This window comes from Ostrea edulis, chromosome 3 (genome assembly GCF_947568905.1).
Source record: "Ostrea edulis chromosome 3, xbOstEdul1.1, whole genome shotgun sequence".
Taxonomy (NCBI): Eukaryota; Metazoa; Mollusca; class Bivalvia; order Ostreida; family Ostreidae; genus Ostrea; species Ostrea edulis.
The window spans coordinates 54,980,867-54,997,689 of NC_079166.1; the positions used below are offsets into that span (position 1 = coordinate 54,980,867).

The 16,823-nt window shown below is 33.8% G+C and overlaps 1 protein-coding gene across 1 annotated transcript in view; it reads right to left on the minus strand.

Moving 5' to 3' along the window:
* Nucleotides 1-16,823, minus strand: part of LOC125676423 (E3 ubiquitin-protein ligase rnf213-beta-like) — a 357,493-nt gene that overhangs the window by 220,716 nt on the left and 119,954 nt on the right. The window contains exons 6-10 of the mRNA XM_056160943.1: nucleotides 6,032-6,543; nucleotides 5,897-5,937; nucleotides 3,355-3,516; nucleotides 2,406-2,572; nucleotides 1,869-2,158 (exon numbers count right to left, since the gene is read on the minus strand). Coding sequence (XP_056016918.1) covers nucleotides 1,869-2,158; nucleotides 2,406-2,572; nucleotides 3,355-3,516; nucleotides 5,897-5,937; nucleotides 6,032-6,543 — 1,172 coding nt within the window. The remainder of the gene's footprint in view (nucleotides 1-1,868; nucleotides 2,159-2,405; nucleotides 2,573-3,354; nucleotides 3,517-5,896; nucleotides 5,938-6,031; nucleotides 6,544-16,823) is intronic.

Genomic DNA, 16,823 nt, shown 5'->3' on the forward strand with positions numbered 1-16,823 from the left:
GTTGTCAGAAACTTTATGCCCGACAGTGTTTTAGAAACGCCATATTTAGCGTAATTTTTGCCAATTACCAAGTCGCATCATCCCAATGTTTTCCTTGGATGCATTTTTAATTTTTAATTAATATTGATTTCTTTATCAGTTTGTGTTTAATTTACATAACTATCTATGACAAACAATATTCTGGTGTCAATAAAACTTTTATTGGCGTCTGTGTTAATTTGCTCAATTTTCGCATTATTTGGGGGCTGCAAAAGAAGGGATTTCAATCCCGCTTTCCTCCAAAATTAACCTGATTACTTACGTCGAGTTTTAGATATGTTTTAGGATAAAGTCCAAATACTATAATAAACGAAATTGAGTGGTTTTTTAGCGGCTACATATGTAGCTATCAGTAGAACCCTTAACTGAGCTGGGTACGAACTATGAAAGTAATGACGCAGGCTTATTGTGATGCCACAATAAACTAGGTTTACCTTGATGTAAAATTCATGGAAAATGCACGAGGATGCCGAAGGGGATGAAATATTATGTGGAGATAATTGTGCTATTTGAGGGAGATATGAAGTTTTATCCTCCCTTGCACGTGACTGCCAAGATTAATCAGATTATGCGTTGCATAAAATTTTCATACTGAGGCAAAATAATACTTTTTGACAATAACGACCTGTAAACCATATATTTCGCATATACATATAAACTGATTAGTATTATTTTGTTGAATTGCTGAGTTCTAAATTTGTTATATATGCCTGTATGGTCTAATCCATTGGTTTTCTTCTTATCGATATTTTCTCTGAAAATTCGTCTACTTGTTGTACCATAGACCCCCGAAAGAACAAATCCGGGTTAGACTATCCCAACTTGGGTTTTAAAAAAAGCAGCATCCAAGTGTATTATTTTCACCAATGAACAAAGTCAGTATGGAGTTTCCCAAGTGGACGACAAAAAAGTATCCTCTTGTTTCCGGATTGTACCTATTTTGGTGCCGTTTAGTGTAAACAATAATTCAATAATTTAACACTAACATAGCTGGTCATTATAAGACATGTGTATCGCGCAACAACTTCCATTATTCTACTATTCCAGTGGGGATCCGGGTTAGAGTAGGGGAAAGAACTATTGGGCGACTCGGAAATTGCGTATTTCTGTTTATTGTATTTTATTTGGCTTTCCTTTTACTTCTTTTAACTGTCATTTTATTGACTTTCAAAATAACATTACGCAGAAAATATGGTAACTACAGAAAGATGCAAACGATATGAACACCAATACAGTTGAACAAATAGACAAATTTTTATTTTGGTTTTTCAAACATGAAATTTAGATCGGAATTTGTTTTTAAATTGATATAATGCATATACTTATTCTCAACTTAATATATTGATTACATAAGTCGACAAAGATCTAACTGTATAAAATGAATTTCAAACATACGATTATATATGTTCAATGTTTCGTAATTTCTAGTGATAGAATCGGAAACGGATAGATACCTTAAAATAAAAGGGGAAAGCGTGCTGTCATTTGGGACAAATTCTTCATTGGAACGCATTTTCCTAGGGGAAAGATGGACTTGGATTAATTTTCCACGGGTTTATCGTCTCCTGATCTCTATTTCCTGAAGGAAAGTCTAACCAAGACCTGTTTTTCGATGAGGAAATTCTACACGGGGAGGGGGTGTATTTGTTACAACACCGGATACTGAGAACATAATGCCGGAATCAACAATCCTAGACATCATGAAATAAATTCATATAGACAGGAATAAAACGCACTGATATTTTAAACTAGCTTGTCCTGATGAAAGGTATTTAATTGCAGGATTGCACAAATATAATTTTACAATACGAGTTCAAAATGTGTATTACCTTTCCAACATATTTCCGAAATTTATTTTCATCTTTTTTCCACTGCTCACAGGTTTGAAAGTATGTAGAACTGAGTCCACGGTACAGCATATCTACCTCCTCCAACATTTCAGAACCAGTATATTGTTTTCCTTGATTTGAAAACCGCTTCCATTTTGGAAATAAATATTTTGCTGAAGTCGAAAGATCTTTTTCCAGTTCTCTTTCATAGGACCGTATCACATGGCTCACTGATTCCCAAACTGTAGGTTTTCGTCTTAGTACACCATCGTATACACTGAATGTGTCTCCTACAATTAAAAAAAAGTATGGTTTTACTGCAGGCTTTAACAAACAGTAGGGATTGGTTAGGATCATGCCAAATACTTCCCTCGAAAGGGGACTATAACAACAAAATAAAACAGGCGTTTGCAGAAAAAACTACTTCAAATCGAAGTAAAAGGGAATATAATTACATGTAATAAGGGTGTGTTCTTTTCATTATGATATATACATGAATATATACAATGCGACTTTAAGTTTGAAGATAAAATGTACCGCATTTTCCCAAATTCAACTTTCGATCTGCCACAGTCTGGTAGTAGTTGTAAACAAATTCATCCTCTTTGTCTCCATTTTTTGTTTCAGTAAAATATCTGTATTGTATTTCATCCGATCTCTCAAATCTTATTTTGACTATTAACAATGAACCTACATCGGTGTCCCTAAGAATGCAAAACGAATTGTTTAAAGGTTAACTAACAATAATAGCGTATCATAATTCTTTAATTCTTATTTCGCTTAAAAATGTCTTATACCTTCTCGGTGGATATTTTGTTTCCATATCTCTACCGTACACAACACGTTTCAATGATTACGGAGAAGCTACATGTAGAGTGTACGTGAATTCATCACATGTTTACTCCTTTATCCAGTGGATATCAACCATTACATCAATTTTGATTTTTATCCTGTGTTTTCTTACGCCGTTTGTGACGTCACAAATAAACATCAAGTCTACGTAGTTTGTTTACAAAATATCAGGAAGTAAAATTCCAAACAATACAGCAACATAAATGAATAAGGGGAAGGGATGTTAACATGTGATAAAATAATATTTCATGGTTTGTGGTTTGATATGATTCATATTCAACTCGTAGTGGGGTTTCTATCCCCGAGCCTTAGAAAACCACACCACTCGTTGAATATAAATCATATCAAACCGTAAACCATGGTAGATCCTATAAATATTCACTATTGTATCCCTAATATGTGCTTTGATTAAATAGAAAGAAACAAAAACTATGTCCAAAGGTAACAATTTGTTTTTGTAAATCTACCTATTCTATGTTTCGTGTCAAGTTAAAACATTATTAGTTTTGGCTTGCAATATATCCTTAGTTTTTTTTTTTTTTGCAGCTATTTAACGAGAACTGTAATACAATGGAACATCAAAGATTTGTGACCGACAAACATTATTATAGGTAAATATTTGTATGAATACAACCCAATAACTTCTGTCGTCAATGCTTTCCATGTTGACTCTGGTTTGTACTTGTATTCCATAAAAACACAAGTGTTCTTTCGATCCTTTTTCTTCCAATATGACGTTGGAGCAATTGCGTGAAACGTCACGTCGACTTTTGAAGACAAGTTTTGCGTGTTCTTTCTGAAATCAATTTAAATAGCTTGTTATGTGGTTTGTTTGGTTTTTATTATTTGGAAGGTTAGTCTTTCTTTATTTTGATCTTAGTTATTGGTAATAATCTCCTTTCGAAAAATGAATTACATTTCCAAATGAAACATAGATCCATGAATTTAAATGTGTTTTCATATCATAGGTTGTGTATGAAATAGATCATTTTATAAAAATTCAATTCTTGAAAATTTGAACAAAAATCTACCAGATATATCCATTGTTTTCAATCATGATGCCTCATTGCATTGATCTGTATATTTTGATTTTACTTGGAATACATATGCATGTAACAACTTATATCGAATGATTCTCCTAATATGCTTCGTCCTTTCTCGGCAAGTGGTCCTTGGTATGAATACGAAAACTCTTTGAAATGAATATAGCAAATGTTGTTGGATATCCAATCATTCCATGTTCTATATGGATATGACATTTGTTTTCACTCTCATAAATTGAAATGCTTTTCATAAAAAGTTTCATTGCCCAACCTATTTGGTCTACGTTTATAAGTATGCTGACCCTTTGTAAGAGAATGAATATTGTCGATGACATTTTGGATCAGCACCCAGACAAATAACAAACTTATTTGGAAACACACTAGGAGATTTAAAAAGATTTCATATAGAAGTGTAGAATTATAACCCGTGCAGACAGACATAATGCAAAAGAACTACATATGACCAAGGTTTGAAGATTTTTTTCAAAATCAAAGCGCTTACGTTTTACAACGTGTTGTCATATTTTATTTAATATTTTACCTATTGATTACAGGACACTGAGAGAATTTTTCACATACGGATGTATATTTAATTGCTGTTATAAAATTTAGAAATTCATTTCAAAATTAAGGATTATCTCCCTCATGCATAGCTCTTATCCTTAGACGAATTTGACTCCACTTTTTTTGGCACGCTGTTTTTGGCTACAATAGCTCTAAAACTTCATTGTTATTTCGGATTTCAAACATTTCGGTTGAGCATCACTGAAGAGACATTATTTGTCGAAATGCGCATCTGGTGCATCAAAATTGGTACCGTATAAGTTTTACATTATGACCCCTGGGTCGAGGCCTCTGCTGGTGGACTGTTAGTCCCCGAGGGTCTTTACAGCCCAGTAGCTAAGTACTTCGTTACTAGCTTGAAAATACGGATGTATATTTAATTGCTGTTATAAAATTTAGAAATTCATTTCAAAATTAAGAATTATCTCCCTCATGCATAGCTCTTATCCTTAGACGAATTTGACTCCACTTTTTTGGCACGCTGTTTTTGGCTATAATAGCTCTAAAACTTCATTGTTATTTCGGATTTCAAACATTTCGGTTGAGCATCACTGAAGAGACATTATTTGTCGAAATGGGCATCTGGTGCATCAAAATTGGTACCGTATAAGTTTTACATTACATATATTTGCTCTGCTTAACCGCTTCAATCTCAAAGGGATTTTCTGGAATGTGCCTAATCACGTGAGATACGCTAAATATAGCTATTTTAGATCCGAACGATTAACTTCGCATCATTCGTAGTCTCTAGGTTTTTCCATACTAACACGTAAAAAACAGGGTGGAACCTCGTCCCACTTTTCCTGTAGAAATAGAAATAGAACATGACGCGCCACCTAGCGAGCGTGGTTGTTGCTAGTGACAGTCACGTGATCTGTTCAAACTTTCAATCATCGATAGTCTTATCTGTGTAAAGCTGTGTATTTTGTTACAACAGTACCGTGCCATAAGTTTAATAGAAATAAAAATATCAAATAGCCTTAAAATTAGACAGTTGCATCTGAGTTAATACATCATGTTGGGATTCTCGTCAGGCTCGTGGGGCTAACAATTTGTGTGTGTGTGTGTGTGTGTGTGTGTGTGTGTGTGTGTGTGTGTGTGTGTTTCGTAATTCGGAACACTTTGAGTATTTCACCGAAAAACAACGTGTTTTCGGTGAAAGGCCCGAGGTGTTCCGGATGATTTTTAGATGTATCACACTTTCTTTTACATGCAAATGTTTTCAAGCATGTAACTGAAGAAAAGTTAATAACTTCTAAAACTGATTAATCTGCTTAATACATGAACATCGGATCATACAGCTTTCAATTCTGGTGATTTGCATACATAACAGTTGTACGTCAAACAGTACGTAAATGCATAACATCATTTGGATATATAAAGTGTGATGAAAAATACAATTTCGCACCCGTTTCCACCGGTAGCCTAGTTATTAGAAGCTAGGTTCGCAACCAGGAGGCCCGACTTCAATTTACGATCTTGGCGCTGATACATTGAATTGAGAAAAATGGATATATATATACATATATATATATATATATATATATATATATATATATACAAACTTGCCTTGATCTAGTTTTCTTCGACTGCACTCTTGATGGCGATATCTAGGAAAAGAAACAATAATTCATAATATTGCATCTAAAAATCGGTTTAATTTCGTGTTCTGGTTCATCATGATTTGAATACAGTATATGATACCTTATATTCAGAATCCTTAGCGGAATCTGTTGTACATACGCCAGTACCAGATTTATCTTGATCAGCCTCTATCTCAGTTGAAATATTTCGTAATTTCATAGAGTCTCGTACAACATTATCATTAGATTCCATTTCATCTTCTATGGTTACAGCTGTACTGCTGTTATCAACCTCTGGGATTTCTGTACTACCCTGTGTGCTGTCAGTGATTTCCTGATCTTGTCTTAATATGTTTTTAAATTCCTCTTGTTCTACATCTTCGGATCTTTTATCCAAATTTTCCGAATTTTCTTCTTCAAAAATATTAGCATTTTGGGTTTCCTTCTCCTTAACTGGTTTTGGTACTTCCTGTTCCTTTTTTACTTTGCCATCATTGTTCATTGCAGTAGCCAGAAAACGTGGTACGTAAACATCATGTTCACTACCAGAGCTACTTGAATCTGTTCTTTCTTTTTCTCTTTCAGTCTCTCCTAGTACATTCGTTTCCTCGCCTGATGTTTCAATCATTTCCTCTGAATAAGGTTTTTGATTTATATTATATATCATTTCAATAAGATCATAGCAATGAATCTAAAGAATATTTAACAGTTCTATCATTAAACATAGATTACGTGAAAATGAATAAAGAATTATGATTATACAGCTTTTTCATTACCGTGTTATGTCGACAAAATATTTGTAATGACATGCTTCGATACACAATAATATATCAACTACTTTGCAGATTATATATCAACTTTCATTTTATGGTATGGGGATTCACAAAACATCTCCCAATGTTACTCTTTTCATTTACAGGCATGCAAGCAGATCAAAGTAAATCAAAGAATACGAATGCGCAGGAACATTAGATGATCATATTTAATGTAGTTATAAAAGCACGCGAATAACTAAGGATTAGATTATCATATTTAATGTATTTATAAACGTACTATTGTGCCGACAGTAAATGATGATGTGAAGACAAATGAATAACGAACATTAGCGCTTACAGAAACTCTGCTTGCACACCTCTGCGTGTTATCAGGACAAGAAATGTCAAAAATAAACACGTAACGCAGATGATAAAATGAAACATGCACGTGATTCTTTTAAATATCAAAGAATTTAATTAACAATAAATGTACGTGTTTTCAATCAACAAACTTTGATACACCCATAATAGGCATATATGGCTACTTTCTTCCCCACAGTAGGTTCAATTGGCATTGTGATGACAACAGTATTGGTCAGTGGGTACCTGTAAAATGCGAAACGAAATCGAAACGAAACGAAACGAAATCTACCGAAACGAAACGAAACGCACCGAAACGAAACCTACCGAAACGAAACGAAACAGATTGTATAACCAAACTCTTTTAATTATAATAATTAAAAATGGTATCTTAGGCCCCTGTGAAAGTTACCACATATAAATAAAATTCGCCTCCCCTTTGATGTAGGCTTTCGGCTTGACTGTTACAAAGTTTTAAAAGCTGGAAAGGGGGGAGTAAGTACAAAGTACATATCCGTAGATGATTAAATGCCATGCACAATTAGTTTCGGATCCATAAATTTCAGAACCGAGGGTTACAGTCTCAGAGATCTGGGGAAACACACTATACGAGGGGTGGGGTCGCTGACGTTGGATCCGCCTTTGGGCATAGATACATTGTTTGAAGAAGCTGGTGTCTGAGAAAATTGAAAGCAGGAAGAGCTCTTAACCTCTTATTTTATCTCTAACTGCTGAGGTGCGAGTACTTTCAATAATGGAAAAACTCTATACATTTTGGGTGTTGCTAAGATGGGGAATTGAAAACGGGACGGAAAACGGAATTTTTTTAATGCAATACTATTAGGAGGAGGTCGGCATTTTGTAAACTGAAAAGGCTTACGAACAAGGGAATTTTCAGCAGAAATCACAAAGAGAAAGGGAGGACATATTCAGAATCCACCGTTTGATATACTACATACAAATACACAATATCCACATGTATACATATATTTGTCTTTAGAGCAAAAAATACTGAAACATGTATTCATGCCCAAAAGCGGATCCAACGCCGACGACCCCATCCCTCGTTTAGTGTGTTTCCCCAGACTTCTGACCTATGAGACTGTAACCTTCCGTTCTGAAATTTATGGATCCGAAGCTAATTGCACATGGTATCTATGTACTTTGTGCTTACCCCCCCCCCCTTCCAATTTTTAAAACTTTGTATCAGTCAAGTCGAAAGCCAACATCAAAGGGGAGGCGAATTTTATTTATATGTGTAAACTTTAACAGGGGCCTAAGATACCATTTTTAATTATTATAATTAAAAGAGTTCGATTATACAATCTGTTTCGTTTCGTTTCGGTAGGTTTCGATTCGTTTCGGTGGGTTTCGTTTCGTTTCGGTGGGTTTCGTTTCGACAGATTTCGTTTCGTTTCGGTAGATTTCGTTTCGTTTCGTTTCGATTTCGTTTCGCACTTTACAGGTACCCTTGGTCAGTGTGTTATTGCGATGTCAACGCTAGGCTTATTCGACATACGGTACGTTTTCCATAGTAAAAGCATATCAGAATATATATCGACAGATGGTTCTCATCTCATTGACAGATCTCACTCCAAGATATGTTGTTTTACAACTGTATGCTTAAAGGCCAGCAGTTGGGTATACAAGCAGCCAATCGGTGAAAATGGTGGAATATATGAATCTTCTGGTCACATTCAGATTGCAGCACTTATTTTGCAAAAATAAAGATTAAGCTGTTGTAATAAAATTTTAAAATGGGTATGCTTGTTCCCCTCATAACTGTGCATATATTGGCCATATCTATTTTAGAATAAATTCTCATGAAGTTTTAATTTTGGCCTCAAAAATCTGAAGCAGGGCTAAATTTGTATTTCAAACTAGAGATTGGCAGTTTGTGGGTGTGATTATCTTTTGTTATTGTTTACACCGGATGTTGACTCACATATTGCACGAGCATGCTTGTCTAGTTCTAGATAAGAGGGATTGCACCAAAGGAAACATGTAATCAAATCACTGTACAACGTGGAAAAAAAGTACTTACTCATATATCATTGTTAAATCCAGATTTTAATTTTTAATTATATATAATCACATTCCTTTAAAAAAATCGATTAACTTTATAAAAATAACTCATTAAGACTGTTCATTCTGATCGCTGTTTCAGAGTTTTGCAGGATTGCTGGTACCTTTTCTCGAAAAATGTCAAGTATGGTGTTTGTCCGATTAAGCAACAATCTCCTAGGCCAGTTGTGTAACTCCCATTGTCTCTCATCAATGATGACAAATATGTCCAATTGTTCAAACATCACTCTAATTACTCTCAATCTGGACTCTTACGTGTGGACATTACAATGTCAAAAGAGACAATCACAGATAGTAGGTCTCCAAATATCATAATGGACAAAGTGTTTCTTAATAATCCTTCAATGCACATGTCCTCCATTGCACAGCTACAATTTCCCCCAAATTCTTCTCATAATTGAAAGGTACCAAGAGGACAATCATAAGTATTAGTATATCAAATATACCAATATTTGTGTATATTATCAAAAAAACTACATGTTTTAAAAGACATGGATAAAACAATGATGAATTCATTTTGTAGTTCCTAGGGTGAAGTTTTGTTAAAGTAAAAACATATCCTTTCAGTGCCTCACAGATCGAGCAGAGTGGTAGAAAAATGCGGGAAAACTTTAGTTTATTTTGATAAATCATGCCAGTTTCCCTGTTCAAAATATCGTCTGCTACAGAGCACGTGTAGAGTCAAGCATCAGACTGCTGCTTATTCTGATAACACTGCTAAGCCCTGCCCTCCTGCCATATATGCTTAATTGCTGTAGGGGTGTAAATTTTTCTAGGTTACTCCCGGCCTTTAAAATCGACATATCATTTAGACAGTATTACGAATTGATAAACGTGGCCGTAACTTCATAAATAAAGTTTCTGCGCTTAGGAGCTAGCCTTTTACTGTTATTTTTTATATTGTATTAATTTTCATACATATAAGAAGAAAAACATCACAGAAAAAAATCTAATGGGATTTTTTGTAAGATGATAATATAAAAAAATGCATATCATCGTTCTTCCTGTGACGTACCAAAGAGACACATGTACCTCATTTTCAAGAACATTTTGGAGTCTCGAACCAGTATCATAGTAACACCTTTTAATCAGAAACTGGAGATATGGAAGAATACGATAATTTTTTGAATTTTGAAAGAATGTGTCATACCAATAAATGGTAGAAAGAAAAACAAAGTTGAATATACATGTGTATGGTGTCTATGAAATGGAAGATATTTAATCAGATGATGCCCATTTCTCGATTTCATCATTTAAAAGACCAACCGTGAAATATTGATTTTGTGCACTTTAAGAACATTTCGTTGAGAAGATCATTTGCAAGCTTATTTTCACTTCCTAACAACGTGTAGATTAACCCCTTCTCTACTGTACCGGTCAATTTGACCGGTGGTGCGTAAAAACAGGACTACGCAAAAGGAGTACCTCTAAATCTTTGAGACTACGGCCATAAGATATAATATAACCTATATATCATAGGTTTGGAAATTTTCTCTATTTTCTAACTATATAAAAATCAATAAAGTAAGTAAAGCCATTAGATTAAAAAACATTTAAAGTGAAGGATGGCTTCGTCTAAATATGATGCAACGCTTTGTCGCAAAGTAATTTCCCCCTAGATATGATTATTTTTTTTAATTTTTCTTATGAATTCAATATTTGTTATATTTTTGAAAAAGATGTATTCCCTGCTTTCAGAAGATTTTTAATGCCTGGCAAAATTATAAGAAAATAGCAATTTTTGCACATGTACGTTTTCTTACGATTATATTTATCAATGTTTAAACAGATCGGCGTTTTACCTATATTTATGTATGGATATAGGGAAAAGTAAATACAGCCTGTAAAAGTAGAGTAATTTTCCTTTTTGATGGGCCCTTATTCGTGTTATAATTCTCGGTAGTTTTTATATTACGATAAAATGAAATTGGGACATGCTGCGCGATTTTCTTTAAAATTAGCGACAAAACGTCTTCGCTAAAAGCAATCGACACGCGTCGCAGAATAAAGAGGTGAAAACTATTTGTGTTGTCCTCTTTTAGTAAATTCAGTACCTTTTGATACACTAAAATAATATACACATATGTATGAAATAATCAGCCAGATATTCTCTGCTTTTTTTAAAAAGCATAAAACCAATATTGGTATATAACAGTTTGATACACAATCAACATGTAACTTCATAAAACACATACTGAGAATGTTACATCGGCAGAGTAAATCTTAAAAAAAAAATGGATAAATAAAATACTTCAAATTCAGATATAAACCTTATATTTGTTCGGAATAGTAATATTTTCCCCTGCCAAACCAAAAAAAAAAAACTAAAAAGAAGTTTGTATATAGCCGATATACTTTTATTTTTCCGTCGCTCGACGGGGTTTTCTGAAAGTGTGCACGGAAAACACACGTGTTTCCGTTTCAACGAAAACAACACAGCTTCACCGTGACGGTCACAGCGAACACTTGTATTTTAAATCTTTAAAACAACCTGATGTCAGAAGAAGATGACCCAAACGATCATGCACGCAGTATAAACATGTAGTTTTATTGTACATGTAAGTTGATATAACCACATATGCCGACTAAAGAAAAAGCAATTGCAGTTTTGTCATGTTCTGAAAATTCACTATTAATTAACGGGATTTTATGCCATAATTTGTCGTTTCATGAAAGAAAAATATTTATATTTTATGATATCTAAATCAAGTGAATAACACCCAATTGTTTATTAAGAGCAGACATCATTTAATCTGTCCTCGTCCGGCATTAATCAGTCTGATTAATGAAAGGGGGAGGGGGGCTTTCCCAGAATTTTCTCCTTATCTGACGCGCGAGTGTAGGAATGGGGTGGATTTAGTGTACAATGAGAATGGGATGGGGTGGTTGTAATCAGACTGGGCATTCATGACCGCTGGTGAGAAGACTATTTTCCAAGATTTTTCCATGTTTATAAAAACAAATTATCTTTCTATGAAAAGAAAACACAATCTGTTAGGAAAACACATATTACATTATTGTAATGATATAATTTATTATTATAATTTGAATTATTTTCTTCATATTGTAACAGAAATAAAAACGAATTGTGTGTTTGGGCTGAAGTGGGGAGGGGGGTGTAACATCAATCAAAGTCTGATTATGACTGGCTAATGAAAAATCATATAGATTTCTCTTTTATCTAAATGCATGTATTTTATATACACTTAGTAGCTTATGACCATAAATTACATGTGATCCATACATGCTGGTACTGGTATGTATGAACTGATGGGTATGTGTCCCCTTCCTGCCTAGATTTTCTCTAATTTCTATTAAATTCACACACCCATCAGAGTACCATGCAAGGGGATTTAGACACTGTGTACCATGAAGAACCAGTTCAATTCTACTTTTATATCTGTGGTCATATACTTTCTCTCATAGTTACAGTATTTTCGCTGGATCCGACCCTGTAGGTTTTAACCTGGATTTCTTCAGTATTTTCCCCCATGTATATGCTAGGCATAATGCTGACACCTACATGATGCATATCTTCTTTTTTTTCATTACACACTCTGCTACACTCACAATGTATAATAAAACATTCAATTCATTTCTAACACAAGTATGCAATCCCCTACCAAATGTAACTTCAAATACAAGACATCTCTATCTTTAAATAAATTTGAGCTGTACTTTAAAAGTGCGAAACTGTCCTTTGCTACCATGAAACTTATATTTTGCTTTAAAACATAAACCAACAATTCTTAACTGTAATATCTTTTCATCTTTAAAAAGGGTATTGACATCCCAATATTTAGTGGAAAGTTCCCAGGTATTGTCCGTTAGTGACTGTCTACTGGCAAATCCAGACATGCATTGGAAGGATGCTGTGAAGGACACAGGGACAACTGATCCAAGAACTGTGGCATTTCATTCAGAGCGACAACCTGGCATTCAGTTGGTATGACTCTTTGAGGTTGAATATAGAGTTAAATCTGTATACATTTGGTTAACATTCAAATAAATCCAGATAATACATTCACAAATGGAATCACGATACGTCACTGATATGCGTGTACCATTTTACTGTTTTTTACTGCATTACTAGGTATCACATGCAAAAAGAAACAAAACACGGAAAATCATTATTCTGTTTCTAATTATAAGGTATGACAAGTTTTCTAATGCTGACAAATAAGGTATGGTGGCCAATAATGATTTTATTTGCAATTTCCTTTCAGATATGGGACCCGATTATTCAGAGAACTGCAGATTTTATGAAGCTGTTTTTGACAGAAGATTTGGTTTTCTCCATCTGTGTGGCCACCGACCATTATGCTGAGATGGTCATATCTAGGGGGAAGGATTGTCATTATGCTTTCAAAGGAAGTTCGCAGCCTCCCACTGAAGAGGAATTGTACAGGTATTACTAGTTGTAAAGTACCGATATTGTGACAGTGATTTCCAATTTAAAACGAATAATAAAATGCATAATAAAAATATTATCTTTACCAAAATTAATCTGGCTGTGCATCTTACACATTTATTAAATGTGTACTACAATTATCTCTGATAAAATGTCATAGTAATTAAATGCATACTAGTAATTTTCAGAGGGCCTTGACTATAGAAAACATTTACAGAGCCAATTTAGCATTCAAAAGCGCTGACGATACATTAGTATTTAGGGCTAAGTATTAAGAAATTATTTTTTTTTTCTTCAGATTTTGTGCATTATCTTATACATGTCTGCTGTAAAGTTCCAATCGATAGACAGATATTGGTCAATGCATGCCCCTATCGGAACAACCCAGTACAGTGTTTTGAGAGGTTGAATATAAGAACATTTTTCTTAAATATGATGCAAATACATTTAAATCTAGTGATTGAAAGTAAGTACTTGAACATTCGTATACGTTGAACTTGGAGAGGAAAAACGGGTAGTACTTTTTGATAGCATTTGATAAGGCGTTGTTGCTTAGCAACCAAATATATTTGAATGCACAAAATTAAATTATTTTAGATTAACATTGAAGATCTTTGTTTTAATGTTGCAATATTTATTCTACTTAGTGGAACATAATGGCAAAACGTCATATTATTAGAAAATGATGGATATATAAATAAAGTACAAAGTTTCCATTTTATGACCTTTGACCTTAATTTTTTTCATCATATTTTTTTGTTAAAAACCTTTTAAAATGATTAAGATTTATTTAAAGATTATATTTTTAAGATGATGTGACATTTACTAATTATCATGCAAGGTACATGTAATTATGTTTAAATTGTCTCGAATGGATGCAGAAAGGCAAATTATGGTCAAAATTATACCATGAAAGTTGTTACTTAGCAACCAAAAATATTTGTTTGTCAATAAAATTGATTAATTTGATTGTGATATTTTTGTAGTATTTTAAAAGGCACATCAGCTCATACATTTAGAATTTCCTATTTTTGACACTAATCTAGTGAGAGGGGTCGTAACATATATATTTCAGAGAAAAAAGATTGCAAAAATGTGCACTTATATGACCTTCGACCCCGTAAACCTCTTTGAGATCATGGGATACCTTGACAAACTTTATAAGAAATTGTTCCCTGTCCAATTCCTAACAAAATTATATGTCATATGCCTATCTCAAATCGTGATACATGCAGATTTAAGTCGATGTAAAAATATTGTCATTTGGTCTTTAAAAACCTCTAAAATGTGCCGGTAGAGAAAGGGTTAAAAAATAATGATAAATATATTAATTGATTGAAATAAAGTATTGCGATCTCCATTATAAATTCGATCATTTTGATTTTAAATTGCATATATTTTTTCGAAATACACCCGTGGCAGTAGGCCTAGTTGCCAATTCAATTTATTCTCATATTGCAATGATATATCGTATCATAATTTGTCTAATCAATAAATAAATCTAATAATGATTGAACTGCATATTTAAAAAAAATCAATGCTAATGTACGAATAATATTACCAAGTAGTGTTTAGACAACGACCCCATGTAAACATTATTTACTCTGCAATTACTCGCTTTCTCCGCTAAAATTGAGTCGCTATTTGTCTGTACAGGTGACTAAAACATTTAAGACCCGGGAAATTTGTCAACATCGAAATAAATGCTGTCCGTGGTGAATAAATTAGACTCCTAAAACCCAACTTTTCAAAAATACCTAACACTACTTTCACAATGAGTTGATCGACGAAGGCCGCATATTACGTCACTGTACCACGTGACTACCTAACTAATTAGCTAGACTTATCATCGCAATACTTATGCGAACGAATTATTAGAATTACGAAAGACAAATGCAAATAATTTTATATACTTTGAAAACATGAGATGTGTCCTTTAAGAAAATAGAGAAAAATGTAAATGTCAACGATTAAACTTTTAATCCTTTTACAAAAATATTAATCTAACCCTCCCCCTCCTATTGCTACGATTTCCTCCAAGAAGATCCATCCATGCTTTGTCCGATCTTATATCGCCTGAAACATTTATTAGAATTTATTCATTTCTCATACAGTTGTCACTTGAGATGAGGACGTTCGAACAAAGGACATTTCTTAAACTTTAAAATTTCTAGAATGATTAAAAGGTCACCTAGAAGAACTCTAATACCAAAAACAGGTTAATATTGCCATCCGAATTCATACAATTCATCAGAACTGTCATGTATTTCCAACGTTATGTAACGAATATTGTACAACTTCTCTATGCATGCATGCGTCATCTCTAGTATTTGATGGTACATAAATCCACACTATGATTGTGAAGATAGCATACATGATATGTTGGATGAATACCCCATTATATCCATATTTCTAATTGTTTATGTATGTATTACGATTCCGAATTTCCTCTGCGAAACGAACCCATTTACACCCATCCATATTACATTGGATGGAATACTAACACAAACTTACCTATTTCTATAAAAGCATCATTCTACGACTTTATTCACCCATCCGTGAAATATAACACCTTATAATTGCTGTATAAGAGCCCCTTTTTCATTATGAGCATTTTGTGTACTTCCCTTCGAATATGGCGCCAATTCGTTCGGTACCGTACGATTTGCGCGTGGTTAAGTTCGGCCCTGCCAGACGTTAAGTATATAAACGGCTGTAAACGCTGGCAGAGTGGAGATCGGGTAGTACCATCATGGAGTCATCAGAGCCCACAAGAATGGTAATTATTTTATAGATATAACCCGAGTATTTAGGTTGGGTAAGTCTGATGTCATTTTATACCCAGTACATTTGGGTCCCCCATCAGTATTCCACTCAGTTTAGACACGTTGGGTAAATTCACAACGTCATTGGGTATATGTGGTTTCGTTGGGTAAATTCCCAACGTCATTGGGTAAATTTTATACCCACAGAAGATACAAATCATTATATGTAATATATGAATGCTATTTCATGTTTGATATATTTCATGCATTTACAATAATTAGTAAATTAATTTCAATCTTAATAAATTCATAGAAAATCCAATAGCTTGTTTTTGTTGGGTAAATTTCAGAGATAAGAGGATCCAGAAATATTTTTGTAACTACCCAAGAAGGAAAACGTTACAGTTATATACCTTAGACTACACAAAACATTTTTTCAAGTGTGGAAAAAACAACCAAATCTCACTTTGTACATTTTCATGATTTTACGAGCGGTTGCCTACTGCTCAGATCAACGTTATGGGTTTTCTATCTCGA